This window comes from Bombina bombina, chromosome 1, assembly GCF_027579735.1.
Source record: "Bombina bombina isolate aBomBom1 chromosome 1, aBomBom1.pri, whole genome shotgun sequence".
NCBI lineage: Eukaryota > Metazoa > Chordata > Amphibia > Anura > Bombinatoridae > Bombina > Bombina bombina.
Genome location: NC_069499.1, coordinates 512414413 through 512438393, shown reverse-complemented (window position 1 = coordinate 512438393; position 23981 = coordinate 512414413). Strand labels below are relative to the sequence as shown.

General features: G+C 32.7%; 1 protein-coding gene across 1 annotated transcript in view; it reads right to left on the bottom strand.

The window, feature by feature from the left end:
• The window catches only part of COL3A1 (collagen type III alpha 1 chain), an 88427-nt gene that overhangs the window by 41843 nt on the left and 22603 nt on the right, over positions 1-23981 (bottom strand). The window contains exons 2-11 of the mRNA XM_053698599.1: positions 23397-23596; positions 19754-19813; positions 15541-15660; positions 12722-12802; positions 7832-7885; positions 5343-5396; positions 3469-3522; positions 1984-2037; positions 1120-1173; positions 160-213 (exon numbers count right to left, since the gene is read on the bottom strand). Of these exons, the coding sequence (XP_053554574.1) occupies positions 160-213; positions 1120-1173; positions 1984-2037; positions 3469-3522; positions 5343-5396; positions 7832-7885; positions 12722-12802; positions 15541-15660; positions 19754-19813; positions 23397-23596 (785 nt within the window). The remainder of the gene's footprint in view (positions 1-159; positions 214-1119; positions 1174-1983; positions 2038-3468; positions 3523-5342; positions 5397-7831; positions 7886-12721; positions 12803-15540; positions 15661-19753; positions 19814-23396; positions 23597-23981) is intronic.

Genomic DNA, 23981 nt, shown 5'->3' with positions numbered 1-23981 from the left:
TTGATAACACTTTGACTGAAAACAAATGTTATTGAAATGCAATGCAAACCTTCTCTGTTAGCTAAGGATTTATTTATTTATTTTGGGTCTGGTTTGCTAAAGTAAATTTATTTAGCTAATATTGTAATAATGTGTGAATGAAGTAGATAACAGTATTACCCTTTGGCCAGGAGCACCAGAGTCACCCTTTGCACCATCTCTTCCATCAATACCCTGTGGAGAGAAAACCAAACTATTACTATTGTTTAATCCTTAACTGTATTCAGTACTAATAGCATTGTTATGTATTGGTGTTAATATTTATTTTTGCAGAGTTTTTCTTTAGTATTCAAAGGTTAATTGGTCTGTGAATGATATAAAACACAAAGGTGTTTTCTCAAAATAAACTATTTATGATAGTCCATAATAAAAATGGTTTATTTTTGTAATGGATTTCCCAGTTTCTAAAAAATTCTCATTGTCAATTCACTTTCAACACTTTCTGCTCTAGATGAGATCTTAAGAAATATTTACCTCTGAAAAATATATTAAAGAACATAAAAAATGTGTATGTAGTCATCAATGATATCAATATAAAATATGTCCTAATTCACTCAAAGTTTAGATGTTATAACTTTCTTCATTAGAGTCAGAAAACTATTTTAAACACACACAATTACTTGGCTACAATCTGTTGGTTATATAAATATATATGGATGGTGAAACAAAATGACAAATTACATTTGTAAAAATAATGTTTATTGTTAGGTCTTGTTAGTTGACTGTTGGAAATTGGACGTTTGTTCTGCCATTTAAATATTTCTATAGGATGGAGGTTAACATTAAAATATAACATTTTGAGATTGGTTCCTACAAACCTAACTTGAACATTTGCATGCTAAATATTTAAATGTAACATTCAATATTCAAGTGTTTATTTGTATAAAGGGAAAATTAACATCTCATGGCAAAAATAAAATACAATGTTCTTAAAACAGTAATTTAACAGCCATTTAAACATTTAAATGATGACACATTTAACAACCACTATTATTTAGCCCTAAACTTTCCAACTTAAATACAGCTTATCTAATAGAATCAAAACTGTTTATGGAGGTAATCATAAACCAAGATACTTACTCTATGACCCTTCATGCCAGGGAAACCAGACATGCCCGGAGGTCCTCTGCCCCCCTAATATTTGATAAAAAAAATGTTTCAAACACATAAAACAAACCCCATAAAATTACATGACAAATTTATAAAAATGGTTTGGTAATAAGCTTAATTCAATAGTTTTTAGACCCTTTCTAAAGGCAACTGCACCTGGGCTAGAATTTTGAGCTAGCTTGCATTGTTTGACTATTTTCTACTCCGTAGCGCCCAAATGAGGTGAAATATACTGCAACTAATGTACCAACCAGTAATGCTATCTATTTAGTATTCCTGTTTTTTCCCCAATATCCCCGCCATTCTGATTATCTTTTTCTGTCTTCCTATGTATGAATTTATAAATGTTTAGGTAGTAACAAGTGCTGCTTAGAAACAGAATAAGCAAACTAATCAGGAATCTACTGGCATCATGTTTTTCTACAGTCTGTTCCAAAGTTATAGTAAATCCCTACAGAACAGTAGCATGCATAAGGTACGCTATTCTTAATGTGAATATTGTTTCATTTTATCTCTTTTAAAAGATTATTTATTTGCATTAACATATGGTCAAGTTTGTGGAAAATTCAATTTGTCGAATGCCATTTCTCATCTTGATCATATCATTTTATAGTATTGCTGAAACAATGAAATAAATATGGTGGATATATTTCTTAATTACTATAACCTTTTTATGTCAAGCATAATGTCATTTTTCTTTCTTTCAGAAATTCAATTGCAGTTTTTGGAACAAATAATTTATTTCTATACAAGACGATGAAGTAAAATGTATCCCTATTCTATACATAAACATGTTTTTAATTTAAAAATGTAAATGTAATTTAATTTACTTACAGCGACACCAGGCAATCCACGTTCTCCAGTTCTTCCAGGTCTTCCAGATTCTCCCTGTTGAAATATACGTTGTATTAATTAGCAAGGTTTTCCACACCGTGTAAGGCTGATTATATAACACAATTTATTACGTAATAAATAATATAAATGTTAATAAGAAGAAAGCAAATACAAGATTCTGATGTTTCCACTTCCAATGATACTTATAAATGAAAGTGAAAATAGCTCATTGTTTTTATAATCGCAAAATTCTGCATACAGAATATACAATGCGTAATCACCTCTTATCCTATTCATGTTGCATCTGTAATGCCCTCTATTTATCTGTATACCCTAACCCTGTATCTTTTGGATGTCAACTGGGAATATTCTGAATTGTAATTTAAGTTTCTGAGTCCAGTTAGCCTCATCCATGTTTGCTTTACTAAGCATCATATAAGTTTAGAAATGATCTGTCTAGTTTATGTCTCCCTCTTGGTACAAACTTACCAGTTCAATGAAGGAGATGGATGCACACTAGTAATGTTTCCCAGTAAGATGTACTTATGTTTAATATAGGGCTGCTAGTGACTCAGGAGGACATTGCTCGCTGTGTGTCCTAGCCTGCACGTGCTGGAAACTAATTTAAACTAATTTGTCTTATATGCTGTATAAAGGTTACATTCCATAAGTCAAACTGGGAAGGTTGATAAATACTAATTGTCAAAATATATGTATTTGCAGCTATGGACACTTTAATGGCAAAAAAATAGGTAACTGATTACAAATATGGCCATGTCTCCAAGGGTGTCAGAGTCACACCACAAAGTGTGTGCTTTTAGGTGCTGGGAGATTTGCTAACCTACATACTTTTTTCATCTCGTAAGCATTGTGTTTTTTTGTTTATTTTATTGGCTTTGCTTTTGTTATTTGTTCCACTCAAATCTATCCACTCATCTCCTATATAAGTAATTCATTATAGAGCACCACCTAATGGTCAATTTAGATTACTGCCATAAGGCGACAACTGATAACAATTCTGTAAATTTTGTAGTTTTGTACTTGTTCTGAATATATTTAATAAATCTGAAGAATTTTCTAAAATAATTATATATATATATATATATATATATATATATATATATTTAATCATAACAGACACATCATAGTTTATAAAGATATTTTCCAACGCTTTCATATATATATTACATGGCTTTATTTAAGAATCTGCGAATGCAATTAAATGCACATGAGCAGTGTTACTCTACTCTACCAACTATAAAGTGGCATTTCTCAATCCCCTCTGACTTCTCCGACCAGGGTTATTGACAGCCCTTGCTCACCAATTGTCCGCGAGCAGGGGTGGCATTGCACAAGCAGTGGCTTGAGAAATGATAAATGCGGCAGCATATTGATGCCCACTAGCTGTCTGCCCGTGTCTGCCGGAGGATTGTTTTGTTAAATTATTTTAAAGTTTAAATACTGCTTAATCTGGAATTTACTTACATCTTTTCCAGGTGGACCAGCAGGGCCCATTAATCCGGATGGACCAGGAGGACCCTAGAAACAAGAGTATTGAAAATAAAATTATCACTGGGTTTTATGAAAGGCAGTGTAAGTGTAACTATTGTGTGTATTACTGTAATTTATGTGAAAGTCAGATTTCAAAGTAATATCTCAATATGGCAATGTGTTTTATTGTGTGTGAATTTATAGTCTGCTCAATAAACGTGCAGTTTTCTACAGATGTGCTTTATAGGATTGCCAAACAGGTGGTATTTTACCATTGTGCTGGCATTCGTTCATGTCTATCAAGACAACAAGAAAATAAATATAGAAATAAAGTCCTTATGCTGAAACATAACTGTGGAAAACTAATTTGAAATAAATGATGATTTAAAACTAATTCTAGCAACTTTTGTTTAGCACTCTAAGAAAGGCTGTAGGTATGTGAGTGATTAGAATGATTTTAAAATATGTAGGTGGATTACGTTTTTAAGCATATCTGTAAAATAATATCTCTTATATTTGCAATCTGTATCCATTATATATTTGTCCTCTTGGTTCCTTTATTTTTAGACATAAGACATTGTCAAGCGCAACTTTTAACATAAATAAACCAGTATGCAATTAGCCAATATCTATGCTCCTGATTGCTAGTTTTGCAAAGAAGCATCATCTCTTTACTACTTTTACTCTATTTGAATATTTATGCCATCTAAAAGTAAAAAAAGCTAATAGTAAAACTGCACTCTAGAAACTAGGAACTTAGTAGAGAGTACATATGAGAGTACATACTGGTGCATGGGCCCTCAGAGCATATGTGTTTTTGCCTCTGAAAAACATTTTTACTAGAATCGTTTTTGCTAATGGAAGTATATTGCAAAAATTCTTCTATTTAAAATTGAAAGGCACCTGTGCACATTTCAATTTTGTCTGCTGCCTCAGAGGTGGCAAACGAGTTAGGGAGCAGTGGTCTTAAGACTGCTGCGTCTTAACTCCTGTTTCTGGCGAGCCTGAAGGCTCCCGCGGAAACAGATGCATGCATTCTGCTGCATTCAGTGATTGTTAACTTGGCCCCATAGACTCAAATTATATTGTGGATCACTGTTTCCTTTTGGAAAACTATTTTAAAAATGAGAACTTACAATAAGCTTGTTTTTCAATAGCAGATAAATGTGGAGTTAAATATATGGAGTCTACTTAGTTCATCTTGTTATGTTGTAGTTGAACAGAAGTGATTTAATACAATTTCCTTTATAAAATGTATTATAACAAAATAAAAAACTTGAGTAAACTATTTGTTTTTTAACTCTCTGCTGTAACCCGCCAAGGGCCTCACACTTGTGGGGCACTGCATTGTCAGGGATGAAGGTATGAAAAGGTGAAGCATACATCTTATATTTAGTTTATGAAGACGTGTTTATGGTATGAGGAGGCGTAACATCTACTGGTTTATTTATCATGATGCCAATGCCCCGATATTTATGAAGCAGCTATTTAAAATCTAAGTTGGCAGATGGCACTAATTTGTTTGGGGTAATTGACAAGCCATGCTCTTGCGCAATTGGTGGCACAAAAAAATGCGCCCCACTATTTGCGATGGAATGCAGACAGGTTCACAACATATGAACCTTGGATGTCTCCAAATTGATAAATCTAGCCCATAGTGTTATTCTTTATATAGGTTACACTAAATGTTCAGAAACAGATCAGCCATAGGGGAGGGGAATAAGGGTACTGGCCTGAGGCTCCCCCAAATTTGTCTTGCCCAGGGCCCCATAAATGTTAAGGGAGTCCTGCTGCCTTTGTTAAATAATCTTCTATATTTCCATAAGCATGTGTAAATGTACTTTTTAGAAAATGCTGTAGATACTTACTGGAGACCCAGGCTGTCCAGATTCACCAGGAGGACCTTGATAGCCAGGAGAACCCTTATAGAGGACAGAACCACAAAACAAATATTTAATGAAAATATTATGATATAGGGCTAATCGTTCAATGAAATAGACAGATAAAGGCACAGATCCTAAACATACACCTACATAAATATTTATCTTTAAATGTATACTCATTGAAATAATGTTTGTAGTATATGCAATGGTTTATTTATTGGTTCTTCAAAATAGTAACATAGTGCCATAGTAGATGCAGTTGATAAAAGACAGAAGTCCATTAAATTCAACCTATAAAAATTTGAATATATACTTAAAATAAAATCTCAATTTGAGCTTAAATTAATCCTATTAAAAAGGTGACCCATTTAACACAAGCAATCATATAACTGAATTCTGTTTCTAGCCAGAAATGTATCTAAACCATTTTTAAATCTATCAAGGTATTGGCATTTACTATCTCCTTAGGTAATGAGTTTTACAATTTGATTGGTATCACAGTGAAAAAATGTTAAATTGTTTGTGATTAAATCTCCTTTCCTCCAGCTTTAAATTGTTACCTCTTGTCACAAACAATTTTCTCAGAATAAACAGAGCTTCCGCTATCTCTGTATATGGGCCTTAAATATATATTTACAGTATATAAAGCAATGGTGCCACCTCTCAAGAGCCTTTTTTTCTAGAGAAAACCGACCTAGTTTGGCTAACCTCTCATTATAGCTTAAATTCTCCATTCCCCTTATTAGTTTTGGGCCCTTTTCGGAACTTTATCTAAGTCTATAATGTATTTTATTGAGTTTGGTCCCCAGAACTGCACTCCATACTCAAGGTGAGGTTTTACCAGGGATTTATATAGTGAAAGAAGTATGCTTTGCTCCCTTGATCAATGCTTCTTTTAATACATGCTAGTATCTTAATAGCATTAGAAGCCACTGTCCTGCATTTTGACTTGTTATCTGTAAGTACTCCAAAATCCCTGTCCTCCTCTGTTTTGCTAAATCTAGTCCCATTTATTTACCTTTGTCCAATCTGAGTATTATCCGTTTACTACTACTTGTTGCTCCCTGTCTTTTATACAGTTACTTTTCTATGAGCTAACATTGTCGCTATCCCAGTCCTTTAATTTTGTGCATTAATCTCACATGTCGCACTGTATCAAACACCTTTGCAAAACAAAGTATACCACATTAACTGATTTCTATTTATCTATATTTTTACTTCCTTCCTTATAGAATCTAATTAGATAAGTTTGACATGATCTATTTCACATAAAACTATGCTGATTTGAACTCATAATCTTGTTTACATGAATATACTCATCAATATACGCCTTTAAAATCCCTTTAAGTATCTTCCCCACTATTGATGTCAGACTAACTGGTCTATAGATTCCTGGATCAGCCATGCTTGCCTTTTTAAAAAGTGGAACCACATCAGCTTTACGCCAGTCCTGGTGTACTATGCCTGAGAATAATGAGTTTTGAAAAATTAAGAGTAGTCGTTTGGCTATAACAGAGCTAAGTTCCTGTAAAACCCTTGGGTGTATTCCATCTGGGCCTGGAGTTTTATTTACCTTAATATTATCCAGTTTTTTCCAGATATTCTCTTTCGATGAACCTCACTATATGGTCCATGTAATATCATTATGAAGTAAGTATTCAATTGTTGTGTGGCTTAATATAGCTCTTCAATGTCAAATTGTTGAACTAATTTTGTTTCTAAGTATTCCCTCATAATATTTGGGCCTATGCACAATAGATTTGTACACTATAATCTCTATTAACATTATGGTCATCTCCTGTACTTGCTATTATCTTTAGGCTATTGTACAAAACATAAATTTATCATGTACATTAATTAATGAAAATGTTACAAGTACGTATATATTTACACATATTAGTTTGTAATTGTTTGCTCTTTACCATATCACTGTTATTATACTGTATACACATTGTTGATTTCTTATACTTACTCTGCATTGAGTATGTTGTTAACTGTCTTGTGGTCTGTTAGGGGTTAACCTGTTGCTGCTTTTTGCATAAATAGGTGGCCTCTTTACTGCACCTGCAGTCTATGATTAAGCGCCACTAGGGGGCGTGAAACGTGTAAGACATTTCTTTTGTGTTGTCCCCTGTCTGGGAACTCTTCATTTTTATGTGGAACTAATAAAATGTATATTTTTTATTTTTACTAACTAGTAGTGCCTGCTATTTTTTGTACCTATTCCCTCATAGGACTTATTTGCACTTATTTGTGTTTACATAAATTTGATGTTTAGTTTAAAAAGTACAGCACTTATGACCTCAATATTTTTCTAATTTTAACCAAAGGTTTATTAATATAAAATGATTTATTCTTATTTATGGAGATTATCGATAAATATATTTCCTATATATTTTCTTTGATTATTAGAAACCCAAAAAACAACAAACAATTTTTTTTATCTAGATTTATATTTTGCTCATATGACTTACGGGTTGGCCAGCATGTCCAGGAGGCCCTGGAGGACCAGAAGGTCCAGGTGCACCCTAAATTTTGAAAAAAAGATAAATATTAGGGAAAGGAAACAAATCAATTCTGTATTAAATATACATGATGATCAATAATATGTGTACACAACCCAGCAAAGTAGTTGATACTAGACTGCTAATAATTATAACACAATATAAAAACTGTATATTTTAGGTATATTGGAGTCATTCCACTTGGTAAAGCATAACTCTGGTTAGAGAAGTATGACAATCCATGTAATAAACTAATAATGCTATAGTTGTCTGATGGAGAAAGTCAAGGATCAACTTGATTTCAAATAAGGATTTGAGATAATTCCATTAGAACATCCTAAAAGGATAAAAGGGCAGTACTTGCAGGGTCATAACTGCAGGGGTCTCAAAGATCTCAATTGAGACTGGGCCCACACATCTAGGGGGGCCCATCTGGCCCTACAATTAGCAATTGTTTTGCTACAGGGGTGCCTGGTGAGGTAAAGCTGCCTTCTGCATCATGTCTGACCATCTGTGTCCACCCTGTGACTCACATTTGAAGGAAAGTGTATGGATTTCTCTTTACAATATGGTGGCAAGGTTTCCAAAATGACCGTCACAGTGTTACTGTACAGAAAAACTTGTAAACAAAAATGTACAGGACAGATGTGCAAGTGAATATCCTCTGTTGCAGACTATACAAGATGGAAGGATGACTCATAGCTAAAGAGAAGCAGCTCCCCTTTCTCCTATGTTGTTGTGATGTTTTTGCAAATGGCCAGTAAGAACACTATTGAAATGGGGGGGCCTGACACAGCCTTTGCCCTGGGGTCCAGAGAGGTATAGTTAGCCCCTACTTGTATGATATAAACAAAGCTTATCTTTGCTTCATCTAGTTCATGCTGCTGACACAAACACAATACAGCATTATTTATTAGATCAAAGCTCCTAACTTGCAGGACTTCTGTCGTGCAGCACCTACCCTACCCTTCTTCTTTTAAATGCTCCCTGAAGACTTTTTTGTTCAGAGAAACCTTCCACCCAACTCAGTAATAAACTAATTCCACTCACCCAATGTTTCCCTCATCTAACTCTGTATTAACATCTTTCTCTCTTGTATGTGTTTGTAAAATTGTGTCTTGTCTCTTACACGTTTTATATCATTGTTTTATTTAAATGAATTGTACCCATGGGCAGCGCTAGGGAATATGTTGGCGCTTTATAACTAAAGTATAATAATAATATTAACTTGACTTTTTTTATTTCTTACAGAAATTCACAAACCGGCAGCATCAGTATTTTGGGTACAGATAATGGGGCCCATTTATCAAGCTCCGAACGGAGCTTGTGGGCCCGTGTTTCTGGCGAGTCTTCGGACTTGCCAGAAACAGCAGTTATGAAGCAGCGTTCTAAAGACCGCTGCTCCATAACCTGTCCGCCTGCTCTGATGAGGCTCTTGTGAGCTGATGGTGCAATGTTAAATGCGGAGAGCGTAAATAGCAAATATAATACAATGTCTAAATCTGCTCTCATGCAGACATAAGATATTTGCATCCAGAACTTCAAATCAAATACAGAAATCTGTCTCCTAACACAAATAGACCAAAGTTTTGTAATTGGAAAACATATATAAATATATATATATATATATATATATATATATATATATATATATATATATATATATATATATATATATATCTATCTATCTATCTATCTATATATATCCTTTTCTAGATGATCTGTTAAAGCTATAAACCTCTTTACCCTTGACATCAGAAAATAGATGTACATCAGGTCATTGAATAAATAGGGGTGGATTTTGTAGGTAAACACACATCAGTCTTTAGACGTTGAGCGCTGGAAAAAACACTATTAGTGTTGGCGGGAAACATATTGACATTTGAATGAAATGCCTCTTCCATGTCATATCTATAAAACACCTGTCATTAGGAAGCAGAAATTGTTGACAGCTTACTAGCCAGACATATTTATGTTAATTCATTCACATGAAATCTAGACCAGTAAATAACAAGCAGTCTGTTTATTCCCTTTACCAACAAGCGTGAAAAATGTAAAGCAACATTCCAGTCTACAATAATATTGACAGCCTTGCTGGTAACATTATATATATATATATATATTTATATTTATTAATTTCTGCTGCAATAAACTAGTGTGTTGCTTAATATGTGTTGCTTTATTGATACAATTGTGTAATAACCATTAAGAACGTTGTAAGGGATGCTTAAATACTCAGGGAGGAGCACATCTTTATAGGGGACTGAAGCTCCAGCAAATCTGTTGTCTTGGCCAATACACAACCATAATGATCACTGCAAAATATTGATTATTAATTATTGGAAAATATACTGAGTTAAAGCACTCCATGCATGTTGTAGCTCACCCCCTTTTGGAAGTAGAATGCAATGCCATGCATAATTCTACATCTAGTAAATACATGTTAATACTAGTAGTTAGCAGATACACATTTTATTAGATTCCTGATAGAGATGAATTTGTTGAGGAAAAAAATAATTCATTAGACTGTTTGGGGGAAAAAAAAGCTTAAATAATGTCAGTTATAAAAACAAAATAATGAGTATACGGATTAGCAGTTGTTAAAAGCACAGTAAACATGCATTGTCTTCCAGGAGAATCAAGCAAAATTACTTGTTAATATTGTTCTACTATTCCTCATTTGCTGTAGATTAAAAGAGCAATATTATATTAGGGCAAAATATGCTTTGCCCTAAAAAAAAGCATATTAAAGCCAGGGCCTAATAAACACTTTATGCTTTTGTGTTAAAATTGGGGATTGTCCCAAAATTCCTAGAGAAGCCTAAAAGCAAATTCTGCAAGCTAGATTTTCAAAATGCGGAAAAAGTGGCTAAACTTGCTATTTTATTTGCATAATTTGATGGTTAAAGAATTTACATTTTGGCCTTGTTAAAGAATTTGTACACAAAGTAATAGGTGTATAATGTCCTTTTAAAGTTAAGACCAATGATACATTTTTTGTATTCTTCATTGCTTATGATTTACCTTTTTGCTGTAATCAGGATACATTTAATTTAATTAATTTAAATTTATTAGCAAGCATACTCGTCTGAGGTCATTAGTTCAGTGTACAGGTAGCTAATTAATGTCCGAGTTTAGAAGACCATTTATAAATATAGGGGTTCATTCCAATCCTTTAGAAAAAAATGATATTTTACAGAAAATCACCAATAAACTCTTTAGTGTTCTTTTTGTAAATAAATCACTTGATACAATTTTCTAAAAGATTGGAATCAACTCCATACTGTTTCTTTTTTAAGCAAATATAAAAAAAATTAGGGCTGTGGGTGTTTTCATTGCTATCCAGTGAATAACTGGTATGTGAGTGTCACTTGCATTGTAACATGCAATTCATATATGTTTTATTATTAATTTGAATAGCTTTAAATCAACCTTTTTCATATAAATTATACAGTAACATTTTTAAAAAAAAATACTCTCATTCATATGAATTTTGTTTTAATTTAATGTCCATTTCGATCCCCAGCGTACTTTTTATCATAATTAAATTACTTTAAAAGTTGTGTCGCTTTCATTTAGAAAATGATACAACTAGTGTTTATTGCATATTCCATATGGAGTCCTTATAATTATATTCAAGTTTTCTAAGGCACTATATGCATTCTGTAACTGGCTGTAGAAATCTGTTACCTTTGTAAAAAAAACATCACATATAAATTTACATCTGCTGTGTCTATTAAACGTCAATAAATCTTCTCAAATAAAAATGATATGTTAGTATAGAACCCATTTCCAGTTAAACAGTCATGCTTTGCTGAAGAATGCTTCTAAAATCTAAGAGTCAACAAATTGCAAATGTTAAAGAAGCGTTAAAAATGCATTCTTATGACCTATTATAAGCAAGCAGTAAAATAGACAAATTTTAAATAAATGGCTTAGTTAAAGGAACATGAAACTCAACATTTTTCTTTCATGATTCAGATAGAGAATACAATTTTAAACAACTTTCCAATTTACTTATATTATTTAAATTGCTTCCTTCTCTTGTTATCTTTTGCTGAAAGGTTTATCTAGGCAAGCTCAGGAGCAGCAGAGAACCTAGGTTCTAGCTGTTGATTGGTGGCTGCATATATATATATATATAGATTGTGATTGACTCACCCATGTGTTCAGTTAGAAATCATTAGTGCATTGCTGCTCCTTCAACAAAGGATTCCAAGAGAATGAAACAAATTAGATAATAGAAGTAAATTAGAAAGTAGTTTAAAATTGTATTCTCTATCTGAATCATGAAAGAAGTAAAATGAGTTTCATGTCCCTTTAAGGTTGAATGAGGTAGACATAAGTAAGCAATTAAAAAATATAAAGCAAAGGTTAACTTAGGTCTGGCTAAATAGAGATGGATCTGCTGCCCGTATGCAGCAAAGGCGTGCATACAACTTCTCAAGTTCAGAGGCTAGTCCACATGCCTCTTAATACCTCTACATGACTATTATTAATATGCTGATTAAGTTTTTGATGCTTAAGAAAGGACATTGCTAAATTGGAGGCCTCCTTATAACCTTTGCTCTGGGGCCTAATGAGTTCTTGTTACGCCCCTGACCAATATGTATAATAAATCTATAAAGTCAATTCCATGGTATGTTTACTCGGACAATTAGTGGATAAGACTTATGTGGTTAAGAATTCATAAGCTGGGGCTTTAGCGGTGAGTATTAATCTGGTTACAATATTATAATGCTGCTTATTTAAAGTAATAATGCTGTGAACAATTAAATATGTTTAATCCCCAGGCATCTGTAGTAATAAATGCTGAAAAAAAGAGAGTTTTGTATAAATGGAAGAATGTTATTGTCTTACAGGCATCATTCCCATTTGAGCACCTCCTCCGGATTTGCCATCAAAGTATCCAGATTTTGAATCATACTGGGGAGAATAGTTCTGTAACAAAGACAGGAAAGAAAAAAAGAAGGAAAATTATTATTAACACATATATATCAAATATGGTGTCATTTATTTATGGTGAGATCTTCGTGTTATTATATTTCATTATAAGTCCATGCATGTCGCTATAATCAAGAATGTTAGACATAATCAGAGATAAAACATATATATTTTTTTATCTTAATTTTCTTCACAATTGAAAAATGATCTGTATATATTTTAACGCATGCTATATTCATAAAGCTGCTGAATCTGTCGGCGGTCTATAAAGAAATGATAATAATACATAATAACAATAGTCTCATATATTTAGACATTTCCCATGATATCATTTAATTTTAATAAAATTAGGACAAGTTACTGTGTCTGCACGTTGCTTCTTTTCACAGCAAATAATAATAAAAAAATTGTTATGTCTACCAACAAGATTTATTTTGAACTGCGTAGAATAAATGAAAAATGAAAATGGGCGATGCATTATATTTAATATGTCACTCCCAGTGCCGCTTCCTTAAATTAATGAAGATAGTGCCTCATGTGATAGGGTCTCATGTGACTTATCGGTATCTCCCAATGGCTACTTTAAAAAAAACGCTGTTGAATAGGAGGTCTGTTAGATGCTGAAGAAATAAAGTGTGGTTCATATAAATATGCAAAAACAATGCATACATATATTAAATGACACTTTGTAATGCAGCGCTATAAGAGGCCTATAAACTATGTATTATATTTAATATTTCACCCTTATGCTACTTTAAAGGGATAGTAAACACAAAAAAAATATTTTATGATTCAGATAGAACATACAATTTTAAACAACTTTACAATGTACTTATATTATCAAATATGCTTCATTCTCTTGTTATCCATTGCTGAAGGGACAGCATTGCACTACTGGCAGCTAGCTAAACACATCTAGTTAGCCAATCACAAGAGACAAATGTGTGCAGGCACCAATTAGCAGCAGCTCCCACTGGTGTATGATATGTGCGTATTCTTTTTCAAAATGAGATACTAAGAGAACGAAGCACATTTGAAAATAGAAGTGGATTTAAAAGTGTCTTAAAATTACATGTTCTATATGAATCAGGCAAGTTTAATTGTAACTTTCCTATCCCATTAAGTTGAGTTACTGAACATATGTATTTATTTTATATATTTCATATATGGGCAAATTAATGTGAAAATAAATATGGATGTTTAACACACATAGATATTATGCTAATATATTAACATGCATCTTCATTTCTTCAAAAATATAATTTTGTGAGATGAAACTCATTTTTAATTCTCCCAATCATAAACTCATAAAATCATAAACTAGAGTCACTGGGCAACTATATACAAAGACATTGCTCTTTAGTTTTACTTACAACTTAATGCAAAGGTGAATATTTTCTTTATATTTTTCACATTTTGTGTGCTTTGAAGATTTGAAAAGTTACTTAAGATGATTTTTTAGATGACATTTGCTTTACATTACACTCTTAAAATGTTTTATTGCAAAATGAAAACATTCTCTAAAAAATGACTTTTGCATTGTCTTCCCATTTACTGTTATCAGGGTCTATTCATAAACATGCAAACTTATATTTTCAATTTGTATCACATATGTAAGTGAGCAAATATATGAATGAGCTTGCCAAATCCATTAAAGGGGCACTAAACTGCTGGGCACAGCTACCCTAGAATTGTTACCACTCACTGTGTTATTGTATTTCATCTTGTTCCTGCAGCTCTTTACAAATCAGCTCTCCAGTTTTAAAGGTGCCAGATCCTGAAGCTCCGCCTCTTTGTACTGGGGCTGCCATCTTGGAGCTCAGGTATTCTCACAGCCTGTGACAAAAGCTGTGCACACTCACAGATCAGTAATATTATCCCCTTTTTACAGCTATATTAGGTGCTTCAGATTAGTGTGCCTGATATATCAGGTGAGATTTATATTTTACCATTTTGACACAGTTTTACAGTTACACAAAATATATTTATAAAAAACCCACTTAGCAATAATATAGAGCAATGCAGCAGCTGTCAAAATGTAAAGCTCCTGCTTTGTATCATGCACTCTAACCTGAAGCACATTATACAAAATGTAACAAAAAAGACAATATCACTGATCTTGTGTGCACAGCTTATGTCACAGGCTGTGAGAATACCTGCACTCCAAGATGGTGACGCCCAGTATGAAGAGACGGAGCTTCAGCATCTGGTACCTTAAAGCTATTAAAACAGGAGAACTGATTTGTAAAGAGCTGCAGGAACAGGATGAAATGCAATAACAGTGAGTAGTTACTATTCATAGAAGTTTAGTGTCCATTTAAAGGGAGATGAAACCCCAAAAAATGATTTCATGATTCAGATAGAGCATGCAATTTTAAACAACTTTCTACTTTACTTCTATTATCAAATTTTCTTTGTTGTCTTGGTATCTTTTTTTGAAAAGTAGAAACTTAAATTCAAGAGCATGTGTCTGGAACACCATATAGTTTTACAAGAATGTTATAGATAGTAGCACTATTTCCTGCCATGTAGTGCTCCAGATACCCACCTAGGTATATTTTCAACCAAGAATACGATGGGAATATAGAAAATTTGATAATCAAAGTAAATTGGAAACTTTCTAAAAAGATATTTAATAATCTGTTTGAATACATGACAATTTTAAACACACTTTGCATTTTATAAAACATAGTTTTTCATGCACCATAGTAACATAAAGGAGACTTGTAGCCTACCCCATCGCCTCCAAGGCTACCACAACCCTCACAAATTCCAGGAGGACCAGGGGAACCAGGTGAGCCCGGAGAACCAGGAATTCCAGGTTCACCATTTCTGCCAGGAATTCCAGGACTGCCCTAGGAATGAAAATAATAGAAATAGTACCATTATTTTAGTATTTCATGAAATCAATGACTTGGTGCTATTCAGTCATTTTTTTAAATAAAATAAATTCCCTGATTTGTCTCATGCTTATTTACTGATCTTCTTCCTCCTTCCATATATATATATATATTATCCCAGTTGACAATCTTTATCATAATTCATCTACACGAAATTCCCACTGAACAAAGTGTTTGAAAATGTTTTCAGATGAAACAGTCTCGTTTGTTCACATTTAGGGATGGACACATTCTCTTGCTCCCACAAATGTACACATTGACACATTCTACATTACATCTCGTGGGGAGCAGCTGCACATGCCCAGATTGCTGGCTCCCTACATGTGCTCTATGACTAACAGCCTGAGCCTCCTGAGAAACACAAGGAGATTTAGACCATCTGGAAATGTAGATAAGTCAGTGTGTTCCTTAAAGCTCAGGACAGTGTGACCTATATACACATCCAGATGTTCTTTAACCAGTTAAATTACAAGCTAGACCATCAGTTGTTTCTCTGTGTGCATCATATTTATACTCCTGTGCATTAAAAATATTTGATAATAAAAGTAAATTGGATTTTTAAAACAATATATATTTAATAATCTTTTTGAATACATGACAATCTTAAAACACATTGGGTCAGATTACAAGTGGTGCATTAATTAATGCTCCAGTTCGAGTGTTAATTGCGCTAGAAGTAAGCTTTTTTGCTTTCTTCTCGTTGCGCTTGTATTATGAGTTGAAAATAAACTGTTTTGCACTCACACTAATCAAATGAGCGCAAAAAGTTGAACTTATAACGTTCACTTATTCCCCCATAGAAGTCAATTGAGAAAAAAAGTGGAAAAAAACTTACACCCCACTCTCGCGCAAACCCAATCACATATTCTCATATGCATTAACCCTCATGAAAATATGAATATTTCACATTCCAATGTTATGCACATAATATGTTCTATATATATATATATATAATGTTTTTTGGTGAAATATATATATCTTTATATCTATATATCTATTTGGAAATACATAGAACATATTCTGCTATTTGCAGTACTTTGGAATGTGAAAAATGTACAGTAAATACACACTGTAACAGGTTATTAAATATGAATATTGCATGCATATGATTTTACATGTTTTCATCTACTTAGGGCTCCAATGCACTTATATATATGTCTTATGTATGTACATACAGTATGTATATATGTGTTAATATGTGTATATATCTGTAAATAAATACACATATAAATACATAAATTCATATGCACAAACACACACACATATATATATATATATATATATATATACACACATATACATCTTTAGGCATGTATATGTATTTATCTTTATGTTAAATCCCTTTTCCTATAAAACTAAAAAATGTATCAATGGTGAATAGTAACACATTAACATGATTAACCCTTTCGTGACAGGGTTAAAGTGTCTACATCGGAACACCTGTTCCGATGTAGACAAATTGAAACTACGCGATCGTGCATACGATTGCGAGATTTCAATTATTGGATTGCATCTGGGGGGCGTCCCTACAACCCTAGGAACGCCCTCCAGACCGCGATCAAGTCCTTGAAGCGCAGAAGGCTTCAGGACAGCCGTTTGATATGACGTTCTATTCCGTCATAACGGCTTTAAAGCCCAGTGTAAATATGACGGAATAGAACGGCATAACGGCGTTAAAAGGTTAAGTAAATGTAACATGTGTTAATCAAGTACAAGTAATCCAATAACAACCAGATATTTAATCAAATACCAAAAACAAAGAGGAGTCTTTATTTTCAAAAATCTTCAAAAGAAATTCTCAAAGAAAGGAAAGAATTACAATAACGTAAAACTGTTTGCATGTAAATGCACAAATCTCACAAATTTAGATACGCCAACGGCTTTACTCTCACTTAATGTCGTCCTGTTTGTAAGGACTAACATACACTTTGTGTGTGCATACACTTTATGTATGTTAGTCCTTACAAACAGGACGACATTAAGTGAGAGTAAAGCCGTTGGCGTATCTAAATTTGTGAGATTTGTGCATTTACATGCAAACAGTTTTACGTTATTGTAATTCTTTCCTTGCTTTGAGGATTTCTGCTGAAGATCTTTGAAAATAAAGACGGCCTTTCTTTTTAATCAGAGGACTCATTGTTTTTGGTATTTAATAAAATATATGGTTGGAATTGGATTACTTGCACTTGATTAAGCTCTTTTCCTGCCTTTTTTTCCTAACACCTGAGACCTCTTTGAGCCTTTATAACTTTTGTGTGCAATATTTTTTTTATCATTTTTATTAAATGTGTTATTATAAGCGTAATTGTACTTTCTAATGTATATTTTATGTGTTTTGTGCAACTTTTATGTTTCACGAAACACTTAACCAGAGCTCTAAAGTTGCGGAAATCATTCTAGCATAAATTGTGATTGCTCTCTAGCTATGGCGTTTCATTTCAACTTGTAATACCCCTTATCGCTCAGGCGCAATGTTTGCACTACACTTGTAATCTGGCCGATTGTAACTCCATTTAAAAAAAAAATAATTAACACATTGCTGCAATTGTTTTTCAATACCCAAACTCCACCCACCATTTATTTTATTTAGAGAAGCCAATCAGTGCTTGAATCTGCAGACAACAAGGCTAGTCAAGGCCATAAAGTTAATTTAAAGTGAATTGTTTGCAACTGTTATCTGTTAAAGTCAAGGGAAAGATATGTAGCAGAGTAAGTCTTGTGAAGTCAGCAGGGTGCATTTACAGCTCTAAGAATTAAAAATAATTAAATTTTTTAGAGCTAAATTACATAAAAAGGGGCTAAATAATTCATTAAAATATATGAAAAATCTTAACGTGTTTATTTTCCCTTCACAATCTCATTATGGGCTAGATTACTAGTGGTGCGCTAACTGCTGTACATGAGCGATATCGTGTTTTTGCGCGTGCCGGTAATAAAGTGCATATTGCAAGTTGAAAGTAAATGCGATTGCAGATTTTATGCTTGTCGGCTTATCGCAAGTAAAATCCTTGTGTAAAGGGTAGCTGGTTAAAAAAAAAAGTTGCACAAAACATAATATAAATACATTCAAAATTACAGTTACACTATAATGTTTATATATATATATATATATATATATATATATATATATATATATATATATATATGATAAACATAGACTTGCACTCGCTGGATTTTCAAAGCCAATTTTTTACTGTGACCGTGTTGTAACGTTTCGGGGACAATGTATCCCCTTTCTCAGGGTCTGAGGAAGGGGATACATTGTCCCTGAAACGTTACAACACGGTCACAGTAAAAAATTGGCTTTGAAAATCCAGCGAGTGCAATTCTATGTTTATCATGTTTATTTCACTTCGCTAGCACCCTGGTAGCTGAACTTTGAGTGAGAGTGCACTTCTTTGCTACAATATATATATATATATATATATATATATATATATACAAAACAAGACATAAATACCTAAAAAATTACAGTTACAATATAATGTGTGTATATATATATATACTTTTATTAATAAAAATTAAGATTCGGGTTAGCGCAAATGAAGAATTGCTAACTTCAGTGAGCGTTATTGAAATATTAAATATAAAATATTAAAAAAAACAATAACAATTATAAGATTATATATATATTTAATATTTCAATAACATGCATTGAAGTTAGCAATTCTTCATATGCGCTAATCCGACACTTCATTAGACCTTAATCGCGAACACTGATGCTTGTTACGCATATTTTACATTCTTAAATATAAATTTCTAGATATATGTGATAATGTTAGGAAAAGATATACAGGTATAGGTATATTCATAGATATAAAGGTATAGGTATATACACACACACACATATATATATAAATATATTTACAATAAAAATGACATTATCGTGTATGTGAAGAACATTGGTATGTGAACTATTCATAACTCCTAGAGGGTTAACGTGTGAGCGATAGGTGTTATAAATATTTTCACAATTTCTAAACTTGTTTCTGAAATATATACATGCAAAGGTTTTTCACTTTTACCTAGTCTTCAAATATATACTTACTGGGTCACCTTTTGGTCCACGCTCACCATTTGAACTTGGTGGTAATCTACTTGGGATTGGCTGCGGATAGAGAGTTAACATTTCAAATTATTGCTTTTAATTGTATAGCCATTTGCAAACTTTATTTGTGGTAATATAGATTAATAATTAATAATAATAATACAAAATAATACATAATAATACATAAGTGAAAATAATTATGTATTAATTAGCAGGCAAAATTATATATAGAATTGAATCATTTGTATGTTTTTAGACAACATAACAGCACATTGCAATAATTATAAACTGTAAATATATCTCAGATTTTCTGTGTTTATTATAGAATAGCTATGATTATCTATGTACCTTCTGTCTTATAAATAGTTAAAGGTAAAACATTTTATATAATAGTGTTTACAATTTTTTCCCATCCATCAGGCAATATTATTTTCAGTATGGAAATAACTTTTTAAGGAATCTAGGGAGATAGATGATAAATTTGGAACAGCTTTCGAATAAAAGTATTTAAAAATGGTTAAAGGGATATGAAACGCAAACATTTCCTTTTGTGATTCAGACCATTTAAAAAAAAAGTTTACAATTTGCTTCTATTAACAAATTTGCCATGCTATCCTTTGTTGAAGAGACACCTAGGAAGGTGTCTGGAGCACTACATGGCAGGAAATAGTTCTGCAATCTAGTGCCCTTGCATAGGGATAACCATCTTGCAAAACTGTTGCTATATAGTGCTCTAGACATGGCTCAGCTTATGTCCCTGCTTTTCAACAAAAGATACCAAGAGATCTAAGCAAATTTAATAGCAGAAGAAAATGAGAAAATGATTTAAAATTGCATGTTCTATCTGAATCATGAAAGAAAACATTTTGGTTCCATTAAGGATTTTTATTTAGGGACAGCTTAATACAAAAGGAGAAAGCCCCACCAACTTTACACTGACTTACTGGGTAGTGCAATGTTTCTAAAACTAATTCAAGTATGGAATCTTTGTATGGCCTCAAAAGTCTTAACGAACCCAAAAGTACAATATAATATCAGAAGAAACACCCCTCCATTGTCAGAACTTTGAAATGTCCCTGTTAATTTAATTAAAAAAACCTTCTTGACACCATAAAACTACTAACCAATATCATTCATCTGTGTTCCCTGCCCTCTTGTTTACTGTATTTAATTTTCCACAAAAGACCATATTTTATGACATTTTCTTGTGTAATACGGACCACTAAAAACTGTAAGGCAAGGTTTGAACAGAGCACATTTTAAGAAACCCTTGCTCATATCATATCACAAGATAGCTGTTTGGGACATGGCCATTTAAAGGAGGGCATTTTACATATCACAGTAATTTGATGGTACATACTTATTGCAATATTTTGTATACATTTCTTTCTCAAGCTCTAAATGCCAAATTAAAGGGACAGTATACACTCATTTTCATATAACTGCATGTAATAGACACTACTATAAAGAATAAGATGCACAGATACTGATATAAAAATCCAGTATAAAACTGTTTAAAAACTTAATTAGAAGCTGTCAGTTTGGCTCTGTTAAAAAGGTAGCTGGAAAGCCCACTGCAAGTGGGAAATAAGACACTCCCCCTCCCCCTTCTTTTGCATATGAAAAGACCCTTTACACAAACAGGAGCAAGCTGGAGAAGGTAGCTGACAGTATTCACATAAAACTTTGGGGCTTGGTTAGGAGTCTGAAAATCAGAGCAATGTTATTTAAAAATAAGCAAAACTATACATTTATTTAAAAAAAACAAAACGTTATGGGCTATATAAATAGATCATCTACAAAACATTTATGCAAAGAAAAAATGAGTGTATAATGTCCCTTTAAGATTTTTGCTTCAGAGGAATAGAATTGTTTTGTATCTTTCATTGCTCTTTTTGATCACATTTGCTTGTCATGTCTGATGTTTGCTTGCCTAGGTAAACATTTACATTAACAAGGGATTCTCCATTTTCAACCTTTTCATTGCCCCTGCATTGTTCTGTTGAATAAACGAAATACCTCATGCCAAATTCCAGTCATTTCAATATCGTTAGCTCATATGTTAAGAGTTTCTTTGCCTTACAAGGTGCATCCAAAATACTGTACATGCAATGTAAATCTGGTTTGTCTGTCTACCCATCTATCTGTCTGTCTGCCTGCCTATCTGCCTGTCTATCTATCTATCTATCTATCTATCTATCTATCTATCTATCTATCTATCTATCTATCTATCTCTCTCTCTCTCTATCTATCTATCTCTCTATCTATCTATCTATCTATCTATCTATCTATCTATCTATCTATCTATCTATTTCTCTCTCTCTATCTCTCTCTAGCTATCTATCTATCTCTCTATATCTATCTATTTCTCTATATCTATCTATCTCTCTATATCTATCTATCTCTCTATATCTATCTTTCTCTCTATATCTATCTATCTATCTATCTATCTATCTATCTATCTATCTATCTATCTATCTATATATCTATCTCTCTATATCTATCTATCTATCTATCTATCTATCTATCTATCTATCTATCTATCTATCTATCTATCTATCTATCTATCTATCTCTCTATCTATCTATCTATCTATCTCTCTCTCTATCTATCTATCTATCTATCTATCTATCTATCTCTCTATATCTATCTATCTATCTATCTATCTATCTATCTATCTATCTATCTATCTATCTATCTCTCTATATCTATCTATCTATCTATCTATCTATCTATCTATCTATCTATCTATCTATCTATCTATCTATCTATCTATCTATCTATCTATCTATATATATATCTATCTATCTATCTATCTATCTATCTATCTATCTATCTATCTGTTATTGTTAAATTCACTGTATTTGCTTGTTTTCTATACCCAGCACTTCAGAGAATGTATCATTTTCTATTTAGTGTTTACTGATCATTTTACCCTTATACCAATGGTGTACTGTGAAGTAATATGTTGATGCTATAGCTTATTGTCAGCTGCTGTAGTTCTCTCTTAAGCAAGTATGTTCAATGTACACAGTATATAAATAGTTTTCTATATTTTAAGACTAAAGTCTAGTTACCGTATTTGCTCGATAAGACGAGAGCCGCACGGAGGTCACACGAGCTGTGCAGGGTCACGTGAGCTGCGTGGGGGTCATGTGTGTGGGTTTCTTTCTGCCCCCCCAAAAAACCCTGACTGCTAATGATGTCATGTTATTGATGCATTTGATAACATTTACAGATGTAGGGTAATGCTAAGTATCATGATAACAGTATAACAAAATCATATGCATTCACTTCTTACTAGCGTATAGGCGTATAATCATTATAAATAAATAAATCTTTACCTACTATGAGGATAAAGATGGATTATGGTAATCTACAGCCATGAGATGCCCCTTATTTAAAGGGAAAGAAGACTCTAATGATTAGCATTGCACTTATTTATGTGAAAGGAGCTGAGCTGTAAATTCCACCCACCTACTTGCTTAAAAAATATGTATATGAACGTTTTTCCCTCTGATACATGAAAGTTTGGGGGGTCATCTTATAATCAGGGTCGTCTTATAATCGAGCAAATACAGTATTTTTAATCCTTGTGACTAAAGCAAAATATAAACTTGCTTATAGCAAAGTAAAAACTTACAGGTGAAGCTGTTGGGCATATAGGACAACATTCTCCAAATGGGATCTCAGGATTTGGGCAGTTTAACTCTTGGTCGTCACAGATGATCTCATCACACAGCACTGATCCTGTATCACACACACAGATTTGGCACGGTTCTGGTTTCCAGACATCCCTGTCAGCATAAACTTGTCCCAAATGCGTACATGTTCCTAATTCAACTGTTGGGAAAATATGTATGTTAATACTTAGTATTGTCACCTATAATGCATAGATATTTCTACTGATTTGTACAATAAAACAGTAATCACCCCTTTTACCTTTCTTTCTGATATTAAGACTTCTGATTAGTGACAACCAATCAGCAAGGAGCTTTTAAAACAATCAACATTTTAAAAATAAAAATATTGTACTCTTGCAAACACAATGTTGTTTCAAATATGTGCTCTCAAATTTACAGACAGCCACATATATTTCTAAATTATTAATAGAGCATACATTTATATTTGATTTATTCAAAAATCCTGGAAAAAAATATGCATGAATGTACAAAAATAAAGCAATCTAACAAATTTATAGCCAGACTGCAGACTCTGCTCCAAAATT